Here is a 26,629-nt window from a genome sequence, read left to right as displayed (position 1 = left end):
AGCACCAGCAGCAGCCACTATGCCACACTAACTAACTTGCTCACGGACTAAGGTACGTGAAACGCACAGGGAGCGTGCGTGAGATCGCTAACTTCATCTTCCATCTGGACCCCTGGCAGATTCACTTTACCAACTCCCTCCCTCCCCCTCCTTCCATCCTTCTTTCCCTCCACCCCCTTCTCTCTCTCTGTCTTCCTCATTCCCCATTCATTTCATCTTCCCTTTCATTATGCGTTGGTATGTAATAAATACTGTGTGACTTTCACCGACATACATGTATACATGTATACATGTATACATGTATACACATACTCTGAGAAATATACATATATTTATGTATATCCATATAAACCCTGGTACATATATATGTTCACAGATATACTACGGAAGCCGCATATGCATGTCCACAGACATGCATCCATACAGATGCATATACATGTATATGTATATTTCCAGACATACCAAGATACAATACTTGTACATATCAACTGAGGTATACCTGATACACGTACATCCCCGGCTTAAAGTATTCATGATAACGGTGTAGCGCGATGCACAATAAGTAGATCGGCTTGAAACCTAACTCTGTTTCCCAAGATGCCTGGAAACTCTCCAAAGTTATCACGACCCTTCTGACATGTGGCAATGACCTGAGGAGTTATACACCATACAGAACATAATTACGGTAAGGTTACGTAGGTACATGAGCGAGTGGCGGATTCCTGCAGCTAAGAGTGTAAGTCTCCACGCTGAGTAACGCATCTAACACGAATAAAACCATGACGAGTGGGGATAGATGTGTACCTAACCAACTTACCACCAGAAGGACGGGTTGATGATTGACGATCATCTTCAACTGGGGCTAAGGGCCTAAATCCATTGCGTTGCCCCTGTAACTTGCGACCACCCAGAGGATGGGCTATGGGATGCATAAGGCTGTCATGAAAATAATTCTGAAAGTTTATCAAGGTCAATAAAGTAATAAAAGGGAAGAGTACACAGAGAAGGGAAGTCTTGCTGTCACTGGTGGTTCCAGCGTAGCTGACTCTTCAGTAAGCAACACCGGCCGCTGAAGTCTTACAAGGGCATTACTTTCTCCTTGTCCTGCACCTTAAACCCCGCCAGTTGCTTCACTCACTACACTGTGGCCGCATGTATGATGGGCGAGCACTGGGATGGAGAAGACGGGGAGAGGATAATGAAGCGATGGTGGTAGCTTAGTAGGAAGATGATAATAAGGACAACATTAATGTATAATAATGAGGTGTTCAACGCGCCTGAGTCCTTCCATCTCAGCCGCACGAGTCCAGAAGCGGGGAATAACTCCTGGGTGTCCCCCCCCCATACACACACACACTCGTCGGCCGTACACAAGACATGGCCATGAAGACACTCCACCTCCCCCGTCACTCTTGCTTACACTGGACATTATACACGAAGGGAGATCCAGGGTCACACCAAGTGACAACCACCATGTAAACGAAACAGTCCGAAAGTGATTCTAAGTTGCCAAGTGACAGATATCACTAAACAGTTTTCAAGTCCACCTTACATTTACACTCGCGCGGAAACGCTAAACCATCTACCTAGATGGCTGGTTTATTTAAGAATAGGTACTGTGTACTTCATGCATCAAGACGATAATAAAAACTAATAATAACAATAATAATGTTTTGCTTAAAGCATTCTTAATTAGTATTTATAATATAATCATAACTGGGACGTGACTCATGTTATTTAGAGAGTAAAAGCATGGAAGCCAGGAATGAGCCAGTCATGGGAGCCACTAGGTGGGTGAATTATCTAAATGGCTGCAGGTGGCTTGCCTGGTCATCTCAAGGTCTGCGTTATCAGGTTAACAGCGAGGCTTCCACAATACACTAGAGGCTTGTCTCGATACTTTCTTCCTGAAGGTTTCAATCTTATGTTAGAAAGAAGGGAGGAAATGAAGGGAAGGGAAAGTAGAGGGGAGACGAGAGAAGGGAAAGAGGTAAAGGGGAGGAGAGGGAAGGGAAAGAGGTAAAGGGGAGAAGAGGGAAGGGAAAGAGGTAAAGGGGAGAAGAGGGAAGGGAAAGAGGTAAAGGGGAGAAGAGGGAAGGGAAAGAGGTAAAGGGGAGAAGAGGGAAGGGAAAGAAGTAGAGGGGAGAAGCGGGAAGGGAAAGAAGTAGAGGGGAGAAGCGGGAAGGGAAAGAAGTAGAGGGGAGAAGCGGAAAGGGAAAGAAGTAGAGGGGAGAAGCGGGAAGGGAAAGAAGTAGAGGGGAGAAGCGGGAAGGGAAAGAAGTAGAGGGGAGAAGCGGAAAGGGAAAGAAGTAGAGGGGAGAAGCGGAAAGGGAAAGAAGTAGAGGGGAGAAGCGGGAAGGGAAAGAGGTAAAGGGGAGAAGAGGGAATGGCAAGAAGGTAGAAAGTAACTTCATTTATGAAACTATTATTATATTTCTATGAAGCGCAAAACCCGTGAGGAATATTCCGTGCAAGGACTACTGTAGGCTCGATCCTCCGTCTGATCACCGCGAGACATACTCACTGAGCACTATTGACACTAAGTAAAATTATATACACAAAGACAAGTTAAAAGTATGCATCACAAACAAGGGGGAGGCATCACAAACAAGGGGGAGGCATCACAAACAAGGGGGAGGCATCACAAACAAGGGGGGAGGCATCACAAGCAAGGGGAGGCATCACAAACAAGGGGGAGGCATCACAACCCAGGCGGAGGCATCACAAACACGGGGGAGGCATCACAAACAAGGGGGAGGCATCACAAACAAGGGGGAGGCATCACAAACAAGGGGGAGGCATCACAAACAAGGGGAGGCATCACAAACAAGGGAGAGGCATCACAAACAAGGGGATGCATCACAAACAAGGGGCAGGCATCACAAACAAGGGGGAGGCATCACAAATAAGGGGGAGGCATCACAAACAAGGAGGCATCACAAACAAGGGGGAGGCATCACAAACAAGGGGGAGGCATCACAAACAAGGGGGAGGCATCACAAACAAGGGGGAGGCATCACAAACAAGGGGGAGGCATCACAAACAAGGGGGAGGCATCACAAACAAGGGGGAGGCATCACAAACAAGGGGGAGGCATCACAAACAAGGGGGAGGCATCACAAACAAGGGGGAGGCATCACAAACACGGGGGAAGCATCACAAACAAGGGGGAGGCATCACAAACAAGGCGGAGGCATCACAAACAAGGCGGAGACATCACAAACAAGGGGGAGGCATCACAAACAAGGCGGAGGCATCACAAACAAGGGGGAGGCATCACAAACAAGGCGGAGACATCACAAACATGGGCGAGGCATCACAAACAAGGCGGAGACATCACAAACAAGGCGGAGGCATCACAAACAAGGCGGAGACATCACAAACAAGGCGGAGGCATCACAAACAAGGCGGAGGCATCACAAACAAGGCGGAGGCATCACAAACAAGGCGGAGGCATCACAAACAAGGCGGAGGCATCACAAACAAGGGGGAGGCATCACAAACAAGGGGAGGCATCACAAACAAGGCGGAGGCATCACAAACAAGGCGGAGGCATCACAAACAAGGCGGAGGCATCACAAACAAGGGGGATGCATCACAAACAAGGGGGAGGCATCACAAACAAGGGGAGGCATCACAAACAAGGGGAGGCATCACAAACAAGGGGGGAGGCATCACAAACAAGGGGGGAGGCATCACAAACAAGGGGGGAGGCATCACAAACAAGGGGGGAGGCATCACAAACAAGGGGGAGGCATCACAAACAAGGGGGAGGCATCACAAACAAGGCGGAGGCATCACAAACAAGGGGGAGGCATCACAAACAAGGCGGAGGCATCACAAACAAGGAGGAGGCATCACAAACAAGGCGGAGGCATCACAAACAAGGGGGGAGGCATCACAAACAAGGGGGGAGGCATCACAAACAAGGGGGAGGCATCACAAACAAGGGGGGAGGCATCACAAACAAGGGAGAGGCATCACAAACAAGGGGAGGCATCACAAACAAGGTGGAGGCACCACAAACAAGGGGGAGGCATCACAAACAAGGGGGGAGGCATCACAAACAAGGGGAGGCATCACAAACAAGGCGGAGGCATCACAAACAAGGCGGAGGCATCACAAACAAGGGGGGAGGCATCACAAACAAGGGTGGAGGCATCACAAACAAGGGGGAGGCATCACAAACAAGGGGGAGGCATCACAAACAAGGGGGAGGCATCACAAACAAGGGGGGAGGCATCACAAACAAGGGGGGAGGCATCACAAACAAGGGGAGGCATCACAAACAAGGGGGAGGAATCACAAACAAGGGGGAGGCATCACAAACAAGGGGAGGCATCACAAACAAGGGGGAGGCATCACAAACAAGGGGATGCATCACAAACAAGGTGAGGCATCACAAACAAGGGGGAGGCACCACAAACAAGGGGGGAGGCATCACAAACAAGGGAGGAGGCATCACAAACAAGGGGGGAGGCATCACAAACAAGGGAGAGGCATCACAAACAAGGGAGAGGCATCACAAACAAGGGGAGGCATCACAAACAAGAGGAGGCATCACAAACAAGGGGGAGGCATCACAAACAAGGGGAGGCATCACAAACAAGGGGGAGGCATCACAAACCAGGGGGAGTCATCACAAACAAGGGGGAGGCATCACAAACAAGGGGAGGCATCACAGACAAGGGGGAGGCATCACAAATAAGGGGGAGGCATCACAAACAAGGAGTCATCACAAACAAGGGGGAGGCATCACAAACAAGGGGAGGCATCACAGACAAGGGGGAGGCATCACAAATAAGGGGGAGGCATCACAAACAAGGCGGAGGCATCACAAACAAGGGGGAGGCACCACAAACAAGGGGGGAGGCATCACAAACAAGGGGGGAGGCATCACAAACAAGGGGGGAGGCATCACAAACAAGGGGGAGGCATCACAAACAAGGGGGGAGGCATCACAAACAAGGGGGAGGCATCACAAACAAGGGGAGGCATCACAAACAAGGGGGAGGCATCACAAACAAGGGGAGGCATAAACAAAGGGAGGCGTCACAAACAAGGGGAGGCATAAACAAAGGGAGGCGTCACAAATAAGTTGGGAGGCGTCACAAACAAGGGGATGCATCACAAACAAGGGGGAGGCATCACAAACAAGGGGGAGGCATCACAAACAAGGGGGAGGCATCACAAACAAGGGGAGGCATCACAAACAAGGGGAGGCATCACAAACAAGGAGGAGATATCGCAAACAAGGGGGCATCACAAACAAGGGGGACATCACAAAGGGGGCATCACAAGCAAGGGGAGGCATCACAAACAAGAGGGAGGCATCACAAACAAGGGAGAGGCATCACAAACAAGGGAGAGGCATCACAAACAAGGGGAGGCATCACAAACAAGGGAGAGGCATCACAAACAAGGGGATGCATCACAAACAAGGGGAGTCATCACAAATAAGGGGGAGGCATCACAAACAAGGGGAGGCATCACAAATAAGGGGGAGGCATCACAAACAAGGGGGAGGCATCACAAACAAGGGGGAGGCTTCACAAACAAGGGGGAGGCATCACAAACAAGGAGGAGGCGTCATAAACAAACGGCAGGCATCACAAACAAGGAGACATCACAAACAAGGGGGAGGCATCACAAACAAGGGGGAGGCATCACAAACAAGGGGAGGCATCACAAACAAGGGGGAGGCATCACAAACAAGGGGAGATGCATCACAGAGCAAACAAATGGAGATGCATCACAGCAAACAAAGGGTAGGTATCACAAGCAAGGGGGAGGCATCACAAACAAGGGGAGATGCATCACAGAGCAAACAAATGGAGATGCATCACAGCAAACAAGGGGAGATGCATCACAGAGCAAACAAGGGGAGAGGTCAATGTCAATGAGGGTTGATCCAGCGCCTGAGTGTGACCCAGGGGACGCCTGGAGTGTGGCCCAGGGGACGCCTGGAGTGTGGCCCAGGGGACGCCTGGAGTGTGGCCCAGGGGACGCCTGGAGCGTCGCCCAGGGGACCCATAGAGAATAGCCCAGGGGGACGCCTGAGTGTGACCCAGGGGACGCCTGAGTGTGACCCAGGGGACGCCTGAGTGTGACCCAGGGGACGCCTGGGTTGGGCAAATGTTTTTATTAGTGGGTCTCCGTTTGAGAAAGACCTTCCTAATATGGGCCAGTAGGCCTGCAGCAGTGTTCCTCGTTTATGATCTCTCTCGGCGCACTCTACCATGTCATCCTTGACCCATAGCGGCGTTTCCCTCACAACCTGTCCAACCACCTTCCATCCCGGACCTTCGCTTGGCTGCCTCAGTGCCTGCCATCCATTCTGCCAGACCACCTAGCCAGCCTACCACCCTGCCAGACCATCTAGCCAGCCTACCACCCTGCCAGACCATCTAGCCTGCCTACCAGCCTGCCAGACCATCTAGCCTGCCTACCAGCCTGCCAGACCATCTAGCCTGCCTAACAGCCTGCCAGACCATCTAGCCAGCCTACCAGACCATCTAGCCAGCCTACCAGACCATCTAGCCAGCCTACCAGACCATCTAGCCAGCCTACCAAACCATCTAGCCAGCCTACCAAACCATCTAGCCAGCCTACCAAACCATCTAGCCAGCCTACCAAACCATCTAGCCAGCCTAACAGCCAGCCTACCAAACCATCTAGCCAGCCTACCAGACCATCTAGCCAGCCTACCAAACCATCTAGCCAGCCTACCAAACCATCTAGCCAGCCTACCAAACCATCTAGCCAGCCTACCAGACCATCTAGCCAGCCTACCAGACCATCTAGCCAGCCTACCAGACCATCTAGCCAGCCTACCAGACCATCTAGCCAGCCTACCAGACCATCTAGCCAGCCTACCAAACCATCTAGCCAGCCTACCAGACCATCTAGCCAGCCTACCAAACCATCTAGCCAGCCTACCAGACCATCTAGCCAGCCTACCAGACCATCTAGCCAGCCTACCAGACCATCTAGCCAGCCTACCAAACCATCTAGCCAGCCTACCAGACCATCTAGCCAGCCTACCAGACCATCTAGCCAGCCTACCAAACCATCTAGCCAGCCTAACACTAGCGACTAACAAGACTGGTACAGCGTAGCGGGATGGGTCACCACACACGGAGTTTGTTAATGATCATTTGTTTCACTCTTGAGTAGCCACCAGCACCTGGGATCATCATATTTGCAACAGTTAGCTAACTTCATCTAGAAACGTTTCGCTTACACCGTAGGCTTCTTCAGTCAAATACAGAGGAGTCAGCAGAGATGTAAAGATGATGTAATCAATCCATCACGTCTTCAAGGCTGAACTCATTACATCGACTTTACGTCTCTACTGCTCCTGCTGACTCCTCTGTACTCGACTGAAGCAGCCTACTGTGTAAACGAAACGTTTCAGAATACAGATACTTAACTGCTGAACATGTGCCTTATTTATCAACCTCTCGGTATTAAATACCATTATCATATTCACCTCAGAATCACTTCTCATGACCTCTCATGCGAGACTGGTTGCTGTTACTGTGTATATGTATACACATTAGCCCAGTTACGAAGGGGCTAATATTAAAATGGTATAAAATACCGACAGGTTGTTAGGTAAGACACATATGCAACAGTTAGGCATCTTTATTTCGAAACGTTTCGCCTACACAGTAGGCTTCTTCAGTCGAGTACAGAAAAGTTGATAGAAGCAGAAGATACTATGGAACAATGCTCTTCTCCAGACTGAGGGACTGACCACCTCAAAACTTTAAGGGTGATGGACTGATTACATCGTCTTCAAGTATCTTCTGCTTCTATCAACTTTTCTGTACTCGACTGAAGAAGCCTACTGTGTAGGCGAAACGTTTCGAAATAAAGATACCTAACTGTTGCATATGTGTCTTACCTAACAAGGGGCTAATACTTTACTTATACACAATTTTCATTGCACTATATTAACAAGTGACTACAACAGCACGATAGCTGAAAAAAATTATATATACTGAAAATCGTGTTTTGAAAAACGATTCTTTTATTTTTTTCAGCATCTTATGATTTTTTAAGTCCACCCAAGATTGAAATCCTGGCTGTATCATTGTGTATAAAGATATGATACATATATACAACGAAACGACGCAAAATGATTTAGCATAGTGGGAACTTTCACTCTCAAATCTGCCTGTCAAACTGTCTCGGATGGGTGATTTGTCAAGTCAGGTTTTCAGTAGATGGTGGTGAGGTGTTGGTGAAGTGATGCTGAGAAGTGCTGGGCTGGTGGTCATCATGAAAGCAACAACAGCACACAGCTTATGAGGCAGGGCCGGGAGCAGCAGCAAGACCAACATGATGAGCACACACAACGTGACCGTGATAGCTCAAGCGGCAGCATACACAGAGCTCGGAGACAATAAACGCCAAGGTAATGTACACGAGTGCCGATATCAAGGCCAATGAGCTCAGGTACACAACGCTTCAATACCTGCCTCATACATTCGCTGTCACAGGAGCCAAATTTTTGAGATAATATCACTGAAGGATAACGGATACTGAGGAAAGAGAGGGGTTTGTGTCAAGAGTAGTTTCTGATATGCGTCAATGACTTGACAAAAAAAAATGCTTCCTGTCACCGAGGGATAGCACATACTGAGTAAAGAGGGAGCATACTATTGATGTGGTCTATATTAAGAGTTCTGATATTCATAATGAATTTACAGAGGAAATTGCTTCCTGTAAAAGAATACAAATCTATTAGAAACACCGCAACATTGCTGCAACAAGGTGACTCGAACAGGTTGCAAACGTTATCAGATAGGATGGTTACTTGAATCCAATCCTGATAAAGTTCGAAAGTAATGACAAAGGAGAGGAAACGAGCGGACCGGACGCGGAATATAATCTGGAAGAGACGATGCATGTAACACGAAAATAAGAGAGTTGGGAGTCAACCTTGCGTGAAGCAACACAAATACAAATCACTGGTGTAAACTAAGATGATTTTGATAAAGTGGAAGTGGAGTATGCAAACTCAAAACACAGCTTCAGCACTATGTATGGCTCTGTCCTAGAGGCCACACATCGGTGATGCCAGTCGAAGTAATTTAGGTGGGGCCATGACCAGTGCATCGACCCCTTTCCCCTTCGCAAACGGGGAGCACAAACAAGGACACAGGAGCTATCACAGCCGGACATCCGGTCTGTAGTTCCCTGCTATAATCTGCTTCCATAATGAATGCTATTGTGTTTTTCCCTACTGCCCAAATCAGTGGTTGAAAGTTGAACAATAATATGGTCGGGAGTAAACCAAGGACTGACTGTCCAGGTGAAAACTGGGGTTAGAACTGTCCAAGGCTGGAAGCAAGGCAAGAAGTGTCCAGCCAGGGATGTTGAGCTTTATCCCTGGCTTCTATTCTACTAGAACTGTAATAATGTTCGTGGAATTACCGACAATATGTTTGGTTGAAGGACACATGTACAACTAATGTGGCATTTAATTGTGACGACGTTTCGCTCTCCAGGAGCGAAACGTTGCCACAATAAAATGTCGCATTAGTTGCACTTGTGTCCCTTTACCCAACACTAGAACAATGATACGAACACACGGACGAATGTACTCGCAGTTGAATACAGAAAAAAATAGACACAAATTCAGTACACAATTTAAGTGTAGGTATAATAAGGCTAAAGAAATCAGTAATGGGACCGAAATTAATTTAAGCAGCAGGGTTACGAGCCGAGACTTTACTCATACAAACACAAATCAACTAGTACAAACTAGCGAGTACATAAAAGTATTACTTAAAAACAAAGCTTCAATGGACGAAGAACTCAATGTAAATTTCCAAAGGGTTTATTGAATAGAACAGTGACTGATACCAGAACTGGAAAGTGAAACGAGGAAAAATAGTGGAGAATTAGCGAACTTTAAAGCAACAAGTGAGGCAGTAGAAAACTCCTTTCAGAGGTGGACACAACAGAGGTAAATGGCAGTGACAATACATCTCCGTGGGTAATGAGAGAGGTGCGACAGTAAGGTGCAGACCACTTAACCACATTTTCAGTAAATCGATGGCAGCGGTAACTCTGCCGAGCACCCAGTAAGGAGAAGGCTGGAAGACCGCAACCATCCAGGGAGGTACTACCTCACAATGTTTCTCAAGAGTTCCCATTCCTGTAATCTTTGTGGGTCTGATGCAGTGCTTCTTCCTTATTAAGTGGATGTGACTCGAACCTGACTGGCTTGGGTCAGTAGGCCTGCTGAAGTGCTCCTTTCTATGTTCTTAATTCAGAAAACTTGGCCTGAAACCGTTCCACCAAGGCAGTGATCCTGGAAACTTAACATATACTAGAGAATAACCAACAACTCTGAATATTCAGGGAGAGTGTGATGAAGTCACTCCTGGTAAGTACTCCTTGCGAAGCCTTTGAGAAAATGACTGACTAAATGAAGACAATTATTTTCATCTGTGATCAACGTGGATTCAAGGATGAAAGTTCATCTCTCGCGAACCTAACAGACCCACATATGCAAGACTGACGAAGACAAAGAAGTACGAGTGGATCCATCGCACGCTCCAAGCTTATAATAAACCTGTCTCTACAAAAAAAAAAAAATGCAATCAATACAGGTAAAAAGTATATCCAAGAATAGTTATGGATTATGGGGGAATTCCTATCCTTCCCCATTATGACAAGGGGTTAGTGCAACTGAAAGGTTCCCCATTCAGCAAATAGAGAAGGGAATAAAAGTAACTATTATCTTAATTACAAGACGCTGAGGCAATGATCCCCAAATTATTAACATACATGTAACAGTTATTGTCTCCCAAGTTATAATAACCTGTTCCGAGCGATGATCTACAGTCTCTCGTAAATACTGCTTAGAAATCTGATTTACTAACGAATTAGGAAAAATCTGACAAGTGCAGTGACGTGTACGACGCAGTGAACTGCAGTAGCGAGTCTGGTAGCGAATCACCAGGAACTGGCACCCTGGTGGTACTTACCATCATCAGGTAGCCTATTGTTGCATATCATTATCACCACAAGTTTGCTGATGACGTGAAGTAGATAGGAAGAATAAGAATGGGAGAGGCTTGAGACGAGCCACGTGAAGACTGAGGCAGGAAGCGAGGGTAGTCATACAAACTACTATTGATAAACCCAAACAAGTGAGAAGGATCCAAATCTGCCTTCAAGGAGCTTTGAAGAATCTTTTAGAACTGTACACAACGTACGTCTCAGAGTACACACTGGGAGACCACGACTGATCAAGCATATTCAGAAGATCAAGACCCTCCAAAAGTTTACAAACAGAAGGTCTGAACTACGAAGAGACTAAAAGAAGAGAATGTTACGGCCTTAGAAAAGCCAAGGACCAGGAGAGAGATAAGGAAGAACTCTCAAAGAGGAATCTACAACGAGGATATGAAATCTTGTTTATAATGCGAGGCACAGAGACGAGGGAAGGACGATGGAGGCTACAAACACACATTAGTCACAGGGACCTTAGGCAACACTAGCGTATTCAAGCTTCAGGATGGTAAGAACGGGAATTAGCTGGACAAGGAAATCGCAGAAACAAACTTACTCGGTACACAGTTTTAGAAGATATGATAGCCCCTAAGAAGTTTGGGGACAATAACGCTGGTCAACAGATTAAAAAGGGAGACCAACAAACCCAACTCAGTAAACAGTGCTCCTCCAAGCAGCATTTTCCTCAATTTTCTGCCATTTCTTGCATCCCTTAGATTAGGTAACGGTTGTCAGGAAAACAGGACAAGTGTTTCCTGACGCGGGTCTTAGTCATATGATGACCCGCAGCTGGAACTTCTGGTCATCTGACCGAGACCTTTAGCTGGCTTACCCCTCCTCCCCCCCTTTAAAAATTATGGTTATGATTTTGCGTCCTTTGTACCACTCAAGTGTCTTCAGCTCCATGTCTTGGCTGCCTCTGCATGCTTCATAAAACCACCTTCACCTTTCTCACCAAGTGTGGGCCAGGCTTCTAATTAAAAGGAGGACCGGAAACTGCTGCTGACGTCACTACCCATGACTCACTAGGGAATCCCACCCCATCATCTCTAGTATAATGCCCAGTATGACCTTGGGTTTTTTTTTTTTTTTTGAGGTGGTCAATAATTTAAAACTGCAATAAGGTGAAAAAATACCATTTGAGCTCCATTTGCAAATAATAATTGCCGTATTTCTTGTTTCTCATAACTGACAAAATGTTTTCTGGTTCCAGGAAAACTAACCTGCTAGCGTCATCACTGGCCGGAATTAATAACCTTACGAAAATATACAACCTTACATTACTGGCAATAAGGCGTTAGCGAACTTGATAATTATGAATATGACAGAATTAATAGCGTGGCTTTCTTGACTTAGCACCCGGGCCCAGGTGTAACGTGTGTGTGTATCACGGATATGACAGCAGTGAGTGTAGGTACGATATATACTTAACAGGTCATAGCATATGTAAGCAGCATTAACTAGGCTGGTGAACACACACACACACACACACACACACACACACACACACACACACACACACACACACACACACACACACACACAGGTATGATAAAGCTCACGGTTCAGGGAGAGTGACCTAGTAGCGATCAGTGAAGAGGCGGGGCCAGGAGCTCGGACTCGACCCCTGCAACCTCAACTAGGCGAGTACAACTAGGCGAGTACACACACACACACACATACACACACACACACACATACACACACACACACACACACACATACACACACACACACGGGTCGTGCTGTCACCTCAGAAAGGCCGTGCCAGTAACAGCACAGCTTAATCTAGAACTACAATTATAACAACCTATATACTACTAGATATCTACACCTCTACTACTACTACTACAACCTGTACTCTAATCAGCTGCACATCACCACTACCATATTTTAAAAGGCTATGTAACCTATACTTCGAAATGTTATGTAGCGTCTGTGTACTGACGTGAAGAGTCTGGCAGACTACAGGATGAAGAAGAGTGAACGTTAAGACGTAAATCTCTCTAATTATATAGTGATTAACACCGTAGTCTCAGGTCTGGGCTAGTAGGTAAAGTTTTAGTGGATTTACAAACTCAGCTGGGGATAGTAACTCTCTCAGCGATGGCTGAGCTCTGCTGACTTAGCTCTGAGGACTATAATATACTAACGCTGAGAAATTTAGTTTCCACTCGTCACTCGCCGGGAAAAATTTACAACTTTCTCCGGTATCTTATATCGAGAGAGATATTCTTGACACCTTTGTCTTTCAAGGCAAGACACTGATGTCTTGGTCATATAAACCAGAAAGGATCATTAACATATCCGCCTCTCCCTCGGTATGTTAAGTTTACTCTAGGTCTAGGTATACCGCAGTGGCCTCTTCCTCGATAAGTATACTCTAGGTATACCGCAGTGACCTCTCCCTCGGTAAGTATACTCTAGGGCTAGGTATACCGCAGTGGCCTCTTCCTCGATAAGTATACTCTAGGTCTAGGTATACCGCAGTGACCTGTCCCTCGGTAAGTATACTCTAGGGCTAGGTATACCGCAATGGCTTCTTCCTCGATAAGTATACTCTAGGTCTAAGTATACTGCAGTGCCCTCTCCCTCGGTAAGTATACTCTAGGGCTAGGTATACCGCAGTGGCTTCTTCCTCGATAAGTATACTCTAGGTCTAGGTATACCGCAGTGCCCTCTCCCTCGGTAAGTATACTCTAGGGCTAGGTATACCGCAGTGGCTTCTTCCTCGATAAGTATACTCTAGGTCTAGGTATACCGCAGTGGCCTCTCCCTCGGTAAGTATACTCTAGGTATACCGCAGTGGCCTCTCCCTCGGTAAGTATACTCTAGGTATACCGCAGTGGCCTCTCCCTCGGTAAGTATACTCTAGGTATACCGCAGTGGCCTCTCCCTCGGTAAGTATACTCTAGGTATACCGCAGTGGTAATAATTATGAAAAAAATATACTGGAGGCTTTTAATTTTTCTAATAAATTTTTAATCTGTGAAATTTTAAGTAAACTGCGGCAAATATTGATGATTTTATCTGTGGGACGTTGTTTACGTTATTAGTTCTTGGTTCATTAACGCTGGCTCGTTATTAGCTCTTGGTTCATTAACGCTGGCTCGTTATTAGCTCTTGGTTCATTAACGCTGGCTCGTTATTAGCTCTTGGTTCATTAACGCTGGCTCGTTATTAGCTCTTGGTTCATTAACGCTGGCTCGTTATTAGCTCTTGGTTCATTAACGCTGGCTCGTTATTAGCTCTTGGTTCATTAACGCTGGCTCGTTATTAGCTCTTGGTTCATTAACGCTGGCTCGTTATTAGCTCTTGGTTCATTAACGCTGGCTCGTTATTAGCTCTTGCTTCACTAACTCTGGCTCGTTATTAGCTCTTGGTCATTAACGCTGGCTCGTTATTAGCTCTTGGTTCATTAACGCTGGCTCGTTATTAGCTCTTGGTTCATTAACGCTGGCTCGTTATTAGCTCTTGGTTCATTAACGCTGGCTCGTTATTAGCTCTTGGTTCATTAACGCTGGCTCGTTATTAGCTCTTGCTTCACTAACTCTGGCTCGTTATTAGCTCTTGGTCATTAACGCTGGCTCGTTATTAGCTCTTGCTTCACTAACTCTGGCTCGTTATTAGCTCTTGGTTCATTAACGCTGGCTCGTTATTAGCTCTTGGTTCATTAACGCTGGCTCGTTAGCTCTTGGTTCATTAACGCTGGCTCGTTATTAGCTCTTGCTTCACTAACTCTGGCTCGTTATTAGCTCTTGGTTCATTAACGCTGGATCGTTATTAGCTCTTGGTTCATTAACGCTGGCTCGTTATTAGCTCTTGGTTCATTAACGCTGGCCCGTTATTAGCTCTTGGTTCATTAACGCTGGCTCGTTATTAGCTCTTGGTTCATTAACGCTGGCTCGTTATTAGCTCTTGGTTCACTAACGCTGGCTCGTTATTAGCTCTTGGTTCATTAACGCTGGCTCGTTATTAGCTCTTGGTTTATTAACGCTGGCTCGTTATTAGGTCTAGGTTCATTAACGCTGGCTAGTTATTAGCTCTTGGTTCACTAACTGGCTCGTTATTAGCTCTTGGCTCATTAACTGGCTCGTTATTAGCTCTTGGTTCATTAACACTGGCTCGTTATTAGCTCTTGGTTCATTAACGCTGGCTCGTTATTAGGTCTAGGAGCTTTAACGCTGGCTCGTTATTAGCTCTTGGTTAACTAACAATGGCTCGTTATTAGCTCTTGGTTCATTAACACTGGCTCGTTATTAGCTCTTGGTTAATTAACACTGGCTCGTTATCAGCTCTTGGTTCATTAACACTGGCTCATTATTAGCTCTTGGTTCATTAACACTGGCTCGTTATTAGCTCTTGGTTCATTAACACTGGCTCGTTATTGGCTCTTGGTTCATTAACTGGCTCGTTATTAGCTCTTGGTTCATTAACTGGCTCGTTATTAGCTCTTGGTTCAGTAACTGGCTCGTTATTAGCTCTTGGTTCAGTAACTGGCTCGTTATTAGCTTTTGGTTCAGTAACTCTGGCTCGTTATTAGCTCTTGGTTCAATAACTGGCTCGTTATTAGCTCTTGGTTCAGTAACTGGCTCGTTATTAGCTTTTGGTTCAGTAACTCTGGCTCGTTATTAGCTCTTGGTTCAGTAACTGGCTCGTTATTAGCTCTTGGCTAATTAACACAGGCTCGTTATTAGCTATTGGTTCAGTAACTCTATCTCCCTGGTATTAACATACTAACATACCACCTTCCCTGGTATTAACATACCAACATACCACCTTCCCTGGTATTAACATACCAACATACCACCTTCCCTGGTATTAACATACCAACATACCACCTTCCCTGGTATTAACATACTAACATACCACCTTCCCTGGTATTAACACACCAACATACCACCTTCCCTGGTATTAACATACCAACATACCACCTTCCCTGGTATTAACACACCAACATACCACCTTCCCTGGTATTAACATACCAACATACCACCTTCCCTGGTATTAACATACCTTCATACCACCTTCCCTGGTATTAACATACCACCTTCCCTGGTATTAACATACCAACATACCACCTTCCCTGGTATTAACATACCAACATACCACCTTCCCTGGTATTAACATACCAACATACCACCTTCCCTGGTATTAACATACCAACATACCACCTTCCCTGGTATTAACATACTAACATACCACCTTCCCTGGTATTAACATACCAACATACCACCTTCCCTGGTATTAACATACCAACATACCACCTTCCCTGGTATTAACATACCAACATACCACCTTCCCTGGTATTAACATACCAACATACCACCTTCCCTGGTATTAACATACCAACATACCACCTTCCCTGGTATTAACATACTAACATACCACCTTCCCTGGTATTAACATACCAAAATACCACCTTCCCTGGTATTAACACACCAACATACCACCTTCCCTGGTATTAACATACCAACATACCACCTTCCCTGGTATTAACATACCTTCATACCACCTTCCCTGGTATTAACATACCAACATACCACCTTCCCTGGTATTAACATACCAACATACCACCTTCCCTGGTATTAACATACCAACATACCACCTTCCCTGGTATTAACATACCAACATACCACCTTCCCTGGTATTAACATACCAACATACCACCTTCCCTGGTATTAACATACCAACATACCACCTTCCCTGGTATTAACATACCAACATACCACCTTCCCTGGTATTAACATACCAGTATACCACCTTCCCTGGTATTAACATACCAACATACAACCTTCCTTGGTATTAACATACCACCTTCCCTGGTATTAACATACCAACATACCACCTTCCCTGGTATTAACATGCCAACATACCACCTTCCCTGGTATTAACATGCCAACATACCACCTTCCCTGGTATTAACATACCAACATACCACCTTCCCTGGTATTAATATACCAACATCCACCTTCCCTGGTATTAACATACCAACATCCACCTTCCCTGGTATTAACATACCAACATCCACCTTCCCTGGTATTAACATACCAACATGCCACCTTCCCTGGTATTAACATACCAACATACCACCTTCCCTGGTATTAACATACCAACATCCACCTTCCCTGGTATTAACATACCAACATCCACCTTCCCTGGTATTATCATACCAACATCCACCTTCCCTGGTATTAACATACCAACATCCACCTTCCCTGGTATTAACATACCAACATCCACCTTCCCTGGTATTAACATACCAACATCCACCTTCCCTGGTATTAACATACCAACATCCACCTTCCCTGGTATTAAAATACCAACATCCACCTTCCCTGGTATTAACATACCAACGTCCACCTTCCCTGGTATTAACATACCAATGTCCACCTTCCCTGGTATTAACATACCAACATACCACCTTCCCTGGTATTAACATACCAACATACCGCCTTCCCTGGTATTAACATACCAACATGCAACTTCCCTGGTATTAACATACCACCTTCCCTGGTATTAACATACCACCTTCCCTGGTATTAACATACCACCTTCCCTGGTATTAACATACCACCTTCCCTGGTATTAACATACCACCTTCCCTGGTATTAACATACCACCTTCCCTGGTATTATCATACCACCTTCCCTGGTATTAACATACCACCTTCCCTGGTATTAACATACCACCTTCCCTGGTATTAACATACCAACATCCACCTTCCCTGGTATTAACATACCAACATACCACCTTCCCTGGTATTAACATACCACCTTCCCTGGTATTAACATACCACCTTCCCTGGTATTAACATACCACCTTCCCTGGTATTAACATACCAACATACCACCTTCCCTGGTATTAACATACCAACATACCACCTTCCCTGGTATTAACATACCAACATACCACCTTCCCTGGTATTAACATACCTCCTTCCCTGGTATTAACATACCAACATACCACCTTCCCTGGTATTAACATACCAACATACCACCTTCCCTGGTATTAACATACCAACATACCACCTTCCCTGGTATTAACATACCAACATACCACCTTCCCTGGTATTAACATACCAACATACCACCTTCCCTGGTATTAACATACCAACATACCACCTTCCCTGGTATTAACATACCAGTATACCACCTTCCCTGGTATTAACATACCAACATACAACCTTCCCTGGTATTAACATACCACCTTCCCTGGTATTAACATACCAACATACCACCTTCCCTGGTATTAACATGCCAAAATACCACCTTCCCTGGTATTAACATGCCAACATACCACCTTCCCTGGTATTAACATGCCAACATACCACCTTCCCTGGTATTGACATACCACCTTCCCTGGTATTAATATACCAACATCCACCTTTCCTGGTATTAACATACCAACATGCCACCTTCCCTGGTATTAACATACCAACATGCCACCTTCCCTGGTATTAACATACCAACATCCACCTTCCCTGGTATTAACATACCAACATCCACCTTCCCTGGTATTAACATACCAACATCCACCTTCCCTGGTATTAACATACCAACATCCACCTTCCCTGGTATTAACATACCAACATCCACCTTCCCTGGTATTAACATACCAACATCCACCTTCCCTGGTATTAACATACCAACATCCACCTTCCCTGGTATTAACATACCAACGTCCACCTTCCCTGGTATTAACATACCAACGTCCACCTTCCCTGGTATTAACATACCAATGTCCACCTTCCCTGGTATTAACATACCAACATACTACCTTCCCTGGTATTAACATACCAACATACCACCTTCCCTGGTATTACCATACCAACATGCCAACTTCCCTGGTATTAACATACCACCTTCCCTGGTATTAACATACCAACATCCACCTTCCCTGGTATTAACATACCAACATCCACCTTCCCTGGTATTAACATACCACCTTCCCTGGTATTAACATACCAACATCCACCTTCCCTGGTATTAACATACCAACATCCACCTTCCCTGGTATTAACATACCAACATCCACCTTCCCTGGTATTAACATACCAACATCCACCTTCCCTGGTATTAACATACCACCTTCCCTGGTATTAACATACCAACATCCACCTTCCCTGGTATTAACATACCAACATCCACCTTCCTTGGTATTAACATACCACCTTCCCTGGTATTAACATACCAACATCTACTTTCCCTGGTATTAACATACCAACATCCACCTTCCCTGGTATTAACATACCAACATCCACCTTCCCTGGTGTTAACATACAAACATCCACCTTCTCTGGTATTAACATACCACCTTCCCTGGTATTAACATACCAACATCCACCTTCCCTGGTATTAACATACCAACATCCACCTTCCCTGGTATTAACATACCACCTTCCCTGGTATTAACATACCAACATCCACCTTCCCTGGTATTAACATACCACCTTCTCTGGTATTAACATACCACCTTCTCTGGTATTAACATACCACCTTCCCTGGTATTAACATACCAACATCCACCTTCCCTGGTATTCATCTTTTAACAACAAGACATAAGTTGACACATGTTTAATTTATCACCGGCGTGACCCAGTAAAAATGTTATGGATCACCTCATATATATTCATAGTTATGGTGGATGGCAGACAAGCTGTAACTCAGCAGGGATCCCACCCATCCTGGATCACGAGGGGGAGCTGGATCATTGGGGATGGAAGGGGGGGGGGACGAAAAGCTTTAGATCTGTAGGTGTGTAGGGAGAGAACTTCGATTTTTTGAGAGTTTGAGGAAGGATCCTGCTGGTATAAAGGATCTTATTGACGTAAAGGGATTTTACTGACGTAAAGGGATCTTACTGACGTTAAAAAATCTTACTGATGTAAAAGGATCTTACTGATGTAAAAGGATCTTACTGATGTAAAATGATCTGACTGATGTAAAAGGATCTTACTGATGTAAAAGGATCTTACTGATGTAAGAGGATCTTACTGACGTACGAGGATCTTACTGACGTACGAGGATCTTACTAACGTAAAGAATCTTACTAGCGTATAAGGATCTTAGTAACGTAAAGGATCTTACTGACGTAAAGGATCTTACTAACGTAAAGGATCTTACTAACGTTAAGGATCTTACTAACGTAAAGGCTATTACTAGCGTATAACGATCTTACTAACGTAAAGGATCTTACTAACGTAAAGGATCTTACTAACGTGAAGGATCTTACTAGCGTAAAGGAGCTTACTAACGTAAAGGATCTTACTAACGTAAAGAATCTTACTAGCGTATAAGGATCTTAGTAACATAAAGGATCTTATTAACGTAAAGGATATTACTAACGTGAAGGATCTTACTGACGTAAAGGATCTTACTAACGTATAAGGATCTTAGTAACGTAAAGGATCTTACTGACGTAAAGGATCTTACTAACGTAAAGGATCTTACTAACGTTAAGGATCTTACTAACGTAAAGGATATTACTAGCGTATAACGATCTTACTAACGTAAAGGATCTTACTAACGTAAAGGATCTTACTAACGTAAAGGATCTTACTAACGTGAAGGATCTTACTAGCGTAAAGGAGCTTACTAACGTAAAGGATCTTACTAACGTAAAGAATCTTACTAGCGTATAAGGATCTTAGTAACACAAAGGATCTTATTAACGTAAAGGATCTTACTAACGTAAAGGATCTTACTGACGTAAAGGATCTTACTAACGTAAAGGATCTTACTAGCGTATAAGGATCTAAGTAACGTAAAGGATCTTACTGACGTAAAGGATCTTACTGACGTAAAGGATCTTACTGACGTAAAGGATCTTACTAACGTAAAGGATCTTACTAACGTATAAGGATCTTACTGACGTAAAGGATCTTACTAACGTATAAGGATCTTACTAACGTATAAGGATCTTAGTAACGTAAAAGAGTCTTACTGACGTAAATTATCTTACAAGATTATTTTACCAGCTAATGTATCAATTCTCTCAAGTCTTCAGAGCAGTTTTCCTTTTATTCGTCTTTCTCCAATAATTTATCTAATAATCTAGGTAGACTGGTCTGTAATTTAGAGAATTTTCTCTGTAATTATTTGCAATTACCGTTTATCTAGTAATCAAAATAATTTAAAACTCGAAGGTGCATTCAGTAATTCATATTGATCATTCTTGTCAAGAAAACCTGATGGGTTTCTCTCTACATACCACACCTTTTAGGTTTGTAAATAATGCCACACCATCTATGTAAACAATACTACATCATCTATGTTTGTAAACAATACCACACAATGTTTGTAAATACCATACCTATGGGGAATTTACCAGCCAAGTCTACTTTCTGATATAATAAAGTAAGTAGAAATACTTAGCTTCAGAGATGACTCAGACGCCTGCAGCTGTTGTTCAGGCGTCTCCTTCTAGTGAGTCGATTCCCCATTCCTGGGTTGTGGATTAACGAGTTATACGATTTGCCCCCAGAGGAGCGTATATTTCAGCACATCACATTGGAATACACGTGATGCCGATGGATTCTCACTGGTGATTGGGCGGAGCGCCCTCGAGTCCCGAGATATATTGTAAATCCAATCAAATCTCACATCCACTATTAGCTGCAGCTAACGTAAGAAGCTGTGGGAATGGCTGAACTTACCTGGGAATTGTAACTAGCCCAATTTCACTTAATTTATTGTAGGGGAGGTGTGATCCCGATATTGCTGTCTTGAGTAGGTTGTTACAGATGGGCAGTTATAATCCTCACTGGTAATGCCTGAGTACACGCCGTGGTAATATACTAACTTATCACTTATCGTGATAAGTAGGTTGGTAGACAGCAACCGCCCAGGGAAGTACTACCGTCCTGCCAAATGACTGTGAAACAAAAACCTGTAACTGTTTTGCATGATGGTAGGATTGCTGGTTTCTTTTTCTGTCTCATAAACACGCTAGATAACAGGGACATCTTGCTTCTCCTACTTACACTTTGGTCACACTTCACAGACACGCACATGCATATATATATACATACATCTAGGTTTTTCTCCTTTTTCTAAATAGCTCTTGTTCTTTTTATTTCTTCTATTGTCCATGGGGAAGTGGAAAAGAATCTTTCCTCCGTAAGCCATGCGTGTCGTATGAGGCGACTAAAATGCCGGGAGCAATGGGCTAGTAACCCCTTCTCCTGTATACATTTACTAAAAAAGAGAAGAAGAAAAACTTTATAAAACTGGGATGCTTAAATGTGCGTGGATGTAGTGCGGATGACAAGAAACAGATGATTGCTGATGTTATGAATGAAAAGAAGTTGGATGTCCTGGCTCTAAGCGAAACAAAGCTGAAGGGGGTAGGAGAGTTTCAGTGGGGGGAAATAAATGGGATTAAATCTGGAGTATCTGAGAGAGTTAGAGCAAAGGAAGGTGTAGCAGTAATGTTAAATGATCAGTTATGGAAGGAGAAAAGAGAATATGAATGTGTAAATTCAAGAATTATGTGGATTAAAGTAAAGGTTGGATGCGAGAAGTGGGTCATAATAAGCGTGTATGCACCTGGAGAAGAGAGGAATGCAGAGGAGAGAGAGAGATTTTGGGAGATGTTAAGTGAATGTATAGGAGCCTTTGAACCAAGTGAGAGAGTAATTGTTGTAGGGGACCTGAATGCTAAAGTAGGAGAAACTTTTAGAGAGGGTGTGGTAGGTAAGTTTGGGGTGCCAGGTGTAAATGATAATGGGAGCCCTTTGATTGAACTTTGTATAGAAAGGGGTTTAGTTATAGGTAATACATATTTTAAGAAAAAGAGGATAAATAAGTATACACGATATGATGTAGGGCGAAATGACAGTAGTTTGTTGGATTATGTATTGGTAGATAAAAGACTGTTGAGTAGACTTCAGGATGTACATGTTTATAGAGGGGCCACAGATATATCAGATCACTTTCTAGTTGTAGCTACACTGAGAGTAAAAGGTAGATGGGATACAAGGAGAATAGAAGCATCAGGGAAGAGAGAGGTGAAGGTTTATAAACTAAAAGAGGAGGCAGTTAGGGTAAGATATAAACAGCTATTGGAGGATAGATGGGCTAATGAGAGCATAGGCAATGGGGTCGAAGAGGTATGGGGTAGGTTTAAAAATGTAGTGTTAGAGTGTTCAGCAGAAGTTTGTGGTTACAGGAAAGTGGGTGCAGGAGGGAAGAGGAGCGATTGGTGGAATGATGATGTAAAGAGAGTAGTAAGGGAGAAAAAGTTAGCATATGAGAAGTTTTTACAAAGTAGAAGTGATGCAAGGAGGGAAGAGTATATGGAGAAAAAGAGAGAGGTTAAGAGAGTGGTGAAGCAATGTAAAAAGAGAGCAAATGAGAGAGTGGGTGAGATGTTATCAACAAATTTTGTTGAAAATAAGAAAAAGTTTTGGAGTGAGATTAACAAGTTAAGAAAGCCTAGAGAACAAATGGATTTGTCAGTTAAAAATAGGAGAGGAGAGTTATTAAATGGAGAGTTAGAGGTATTGGGAAGATGGAGGGAATATTTTGAGGAATTGTTAAATGTTGATGAAGATAGGGAAGCTGTGATTTCGTGTATAGGGCAAGGAGGAATAACATCTTGTAGGAGTGAGGAAGAGCCAGTTGTGAGTGTGGGGGAAGTTCGTGAGGCAGTAGGTAAAATGAAAGGGGGTAAGGCAGCCGGGATTGATGGGATAAAGATAGAAATGTTAAAAGCAGGTGGGGATATAGTTTTGGAGTGGTTGGTGCAATTATTTAATAAATGTATGGAAGAGGGTAAGGTACCTAGGGATTGGCAGAGAGCATGCATAGTTCCTTTGTATAAAGGCAAAGGGGATAAAAGAGAGTGCAAAAATTATAGGGGGATAAGTCTGTTGAGTGTACCTGGTAAAGTGTATGGTAGAGTTATAATTGAAAGAATTAAGAGTAAGACGGAGAATAGGATAGCAGATGAACAAGGAGGCTTTAGGAAAGGTAGGGGGTGTGTGGACCAGGTGTTTACAGTGAAACATATAAGTGAACAGTATTTAGATAAGGCTAAAGAGGTCTTTGTGGCATTTATGGATTTGGAAAAGGCGTATGACAGGGTGGATAGGGGGGCAATGTGGCAGATGTTGCAAGTGTACGGTGTAGGAGGTAGGTTACTGAAAGCAGTGAAGAGTTTTTACGAGGATAGTGAGGCTCAAGTTAGAGTATGTAGGAAAGAGGGAAATTTTTTCCCAGTAAAAGTAGGCCTTAGACAAGGATGTGTGATGTCACCGTGGTTGTTTAATATATTTATAGATGGGGTTGTAAGAGAAGTAAATGCGAGGGTCTTGGCAAGAGGCGTGGAGTTAAAAGATAAAGAATCACACACAAAGTGGGAGTTGTCACAGCTGCTCTTTGCTGATGACACTGTGCTCTTGGGAGATTCTGAAGAGAAGCTGCAGAGATTGGTGGATGAATTTGGTAGGGTGTGCAAAAGAAGAAAATTAAAGGTGAATACAGGAAAGAGTAAGGTTATGAGGATAACAAAAAGATTAGATGATGAAAGATTGAATATCAGATTGGAGGGAGAGAGTATGGAGGAGGTGAACGTATTCAGATATTTGGGAGTGGACGTGTCAGCGGATGGGTCTACGAAAGATGAGGTGAATCATAGAATTGATGAGGGAAAAAGAGTGAGTGGTGCACTTAGGAGTCTGTGGAGACAAAGAACTTTGTCCTTGGAGGCAAAGAGGGGAATGTATGAGAGTATAGTTTTACCAACGCTCTTATATGGGTGTGAAGCGTGGGTGATGAATGTTGCAGCGAGGAGAAGGCTGGAGGCAGTGGAGATGTCATGTCTGAGGGCAATGTGTGGTGTGAATATAATGCAGAGAATTCGTAGTTTGGAAGTTAGGAGGAGGTGCGGGATTACCAAAACTGTTGTCCAGAGGGCTGAGGAAGGGTTGTTGAGGTGGTTCGGACATGTAGAGAGAATGGAGCGAAACAGAATGACTTCAAGAGTGTATCAGTCTGTAGTGGAAGGAAGGCGGGGTAGGGGTCGGCCTAGGAAGGGGGTAAAGGAGGTTTTGTGTGCGAGGGGCTTGGACTTCCAGCAGGCATGCGTGAGCGTGTTTGATAGGAGTGAATGGAGACAAATGGTTTTTAATACTTGACGTGCTGTTGGAGTGTGAGCAAAGTAACATTTATGAAGGGATTCAGGGAAACCGGCAGGCCGGACTTGAGTCCTGGAGATGGGAAGTACAGTGCCTGCACTCTGAAGGAGGGGTGTTAATGTTGCAGTTTAAAAACTGTAGTGTAAAGCACCCTTCTGGCAAGACAGTGATGGAGTGAATGATGGTGAAAGTTTTTCTTTTTCGGGCCACCCTGCCTTGGTGGGAATCGGCCAGTGTGATAATAAATAAAAAAATAAATTCACTGTTGTCTTTGTTCTCAATAGGAGACTGTGCGACATGTATTCTCTAAGTCCTAAGGCCCGCCGCCCTCTTCGCCCTCCAGTTCATCGTCCGCGCAAATGTATATAAGCTGAACTTGTATACATTTGTTGCTACACATTGCAACAGTATTTATTACAAGAGGGCAGGCTTCTTGTTATTAAGCTGTAGCCGGAAGTCATTATAGTCCCAACTTGTAGATCAAGTGGGACACAGGTTTTCTCTTTATTTTCGTGCAAGGGAAAGAGTAATTACTCTCTTTTAACCCTCAATGTGTAAGTGATCAGAATCTCTAGCAAGGAGAGAGCACTGCATGGAGATGCCTGGTATTCATGTGGTTCTAATAAAGCTGTTTGCGAGGAAGAGTCCACTAGCCCCTTCTGGGACTGTTAAGTCCCTCAGAGAGCTGAAGGAGGCTTTGGGCTGAGAGATAACCCCCCCCACCACCCCGTTACTGGAGAATTTTCTCCACAACACCATCTATATTTGTAACCGTAAACACCCCATTCTCTAATTTGTAAACAATATCATACAATCTATATTTGTAAATGGCACCTCTTCTGCATTTGTAAATATTACCACACCATCTATTTGTAAATTATACCACACCATCTATATTTGTAAATAGCCCCCTCTGTATTTGTAAACAATGTAACACCATCTATTTGTAAGCAATACCATACTATCTGCTCTATATTTGCAAAGAATACCACACTATACCTGTAAGGAATACCACATATACTCGTACACTGTTTTTATATACACATGTTCGCTTTTCCTAAAGCTCGTACCATCTTCCTCTTGTATATTTCTCGTGTTTTCCTTCAAGTCTACGTGCTCTTCTGAGGCACACTGAGCTTGGTTTTCTTAACTCTAAAACAACGTAAAGACACTTGTCTTCATTCCTGTTTTCTTTAAATGTTTAATCTCTTTATAAAAGTCAACCCCCTGTAATCTTCTCTAATTTAAACTGAACTTGTCTAATGTCTAATTCTTCCTGCTTTTATTTCCCCTCTCAACTCCCTTTTAAAATATTTCATGTATGAAATCCGTGAGTATCTAGGGAAAATCTTCTTGATTTGAGTTGTTCATACTGACCTGCCGTGTTGAGTGCACCTACTTCGTAGGACATGCTCGACCCGGTACATAACTCACCTGTGGAGACGAAAGAATAAC

At 44.2% G+C, this 26,629-nt stretch overlaps 1 protein-coding gene across 3 annotated transcripts in view; it reads right to left on the bottom strand.

The window, feature by feature from the left end:
- The window catches only part of LOC128695895 (uncharacterized), a 531,205-nt gene that overhangs the window by 34,421 nt on the left and 470,155 nt on the right, over positions 1-26,629 (bottom strand). Inside the window, exon 2 of one of the 3 annotated variants that reach the window (XM_053786836.2) lies at positions 26,552-26,608. The exons of the other annotated variants lie outside the window; for them this stretch is intronic. Coding sequence (XP_053642811.1) covers positions 26,552-26,608 — 57 coding nt within the window. The remainder of the gene's footprint in view (positions 1-26,551; positions 26,609-26,629) is intronic. 3 annotated transcript variants of the gene reach the window in all.

Source organism: Cherax quadricarinatus, chromosome 41 (genome assembly GCF_038502225.1).
Source record: "Cherax quadricarinatus isolate ZL_2023a chromosome 41, ASM3850222v1, whole genome shotgun sequence".
In the NCBI taxonomy this organism is placed as follows: Eukaryota; Metazoa; Arthropoda; class Malacostraca; order Decapoda; family Parastacidae; genus Cherax; species Cherax quadricarinatus.
Note: the sequence above shows the minus strand (reverse complement) of the source record. Positions and strands in the feature narration are given on the sequence as shown.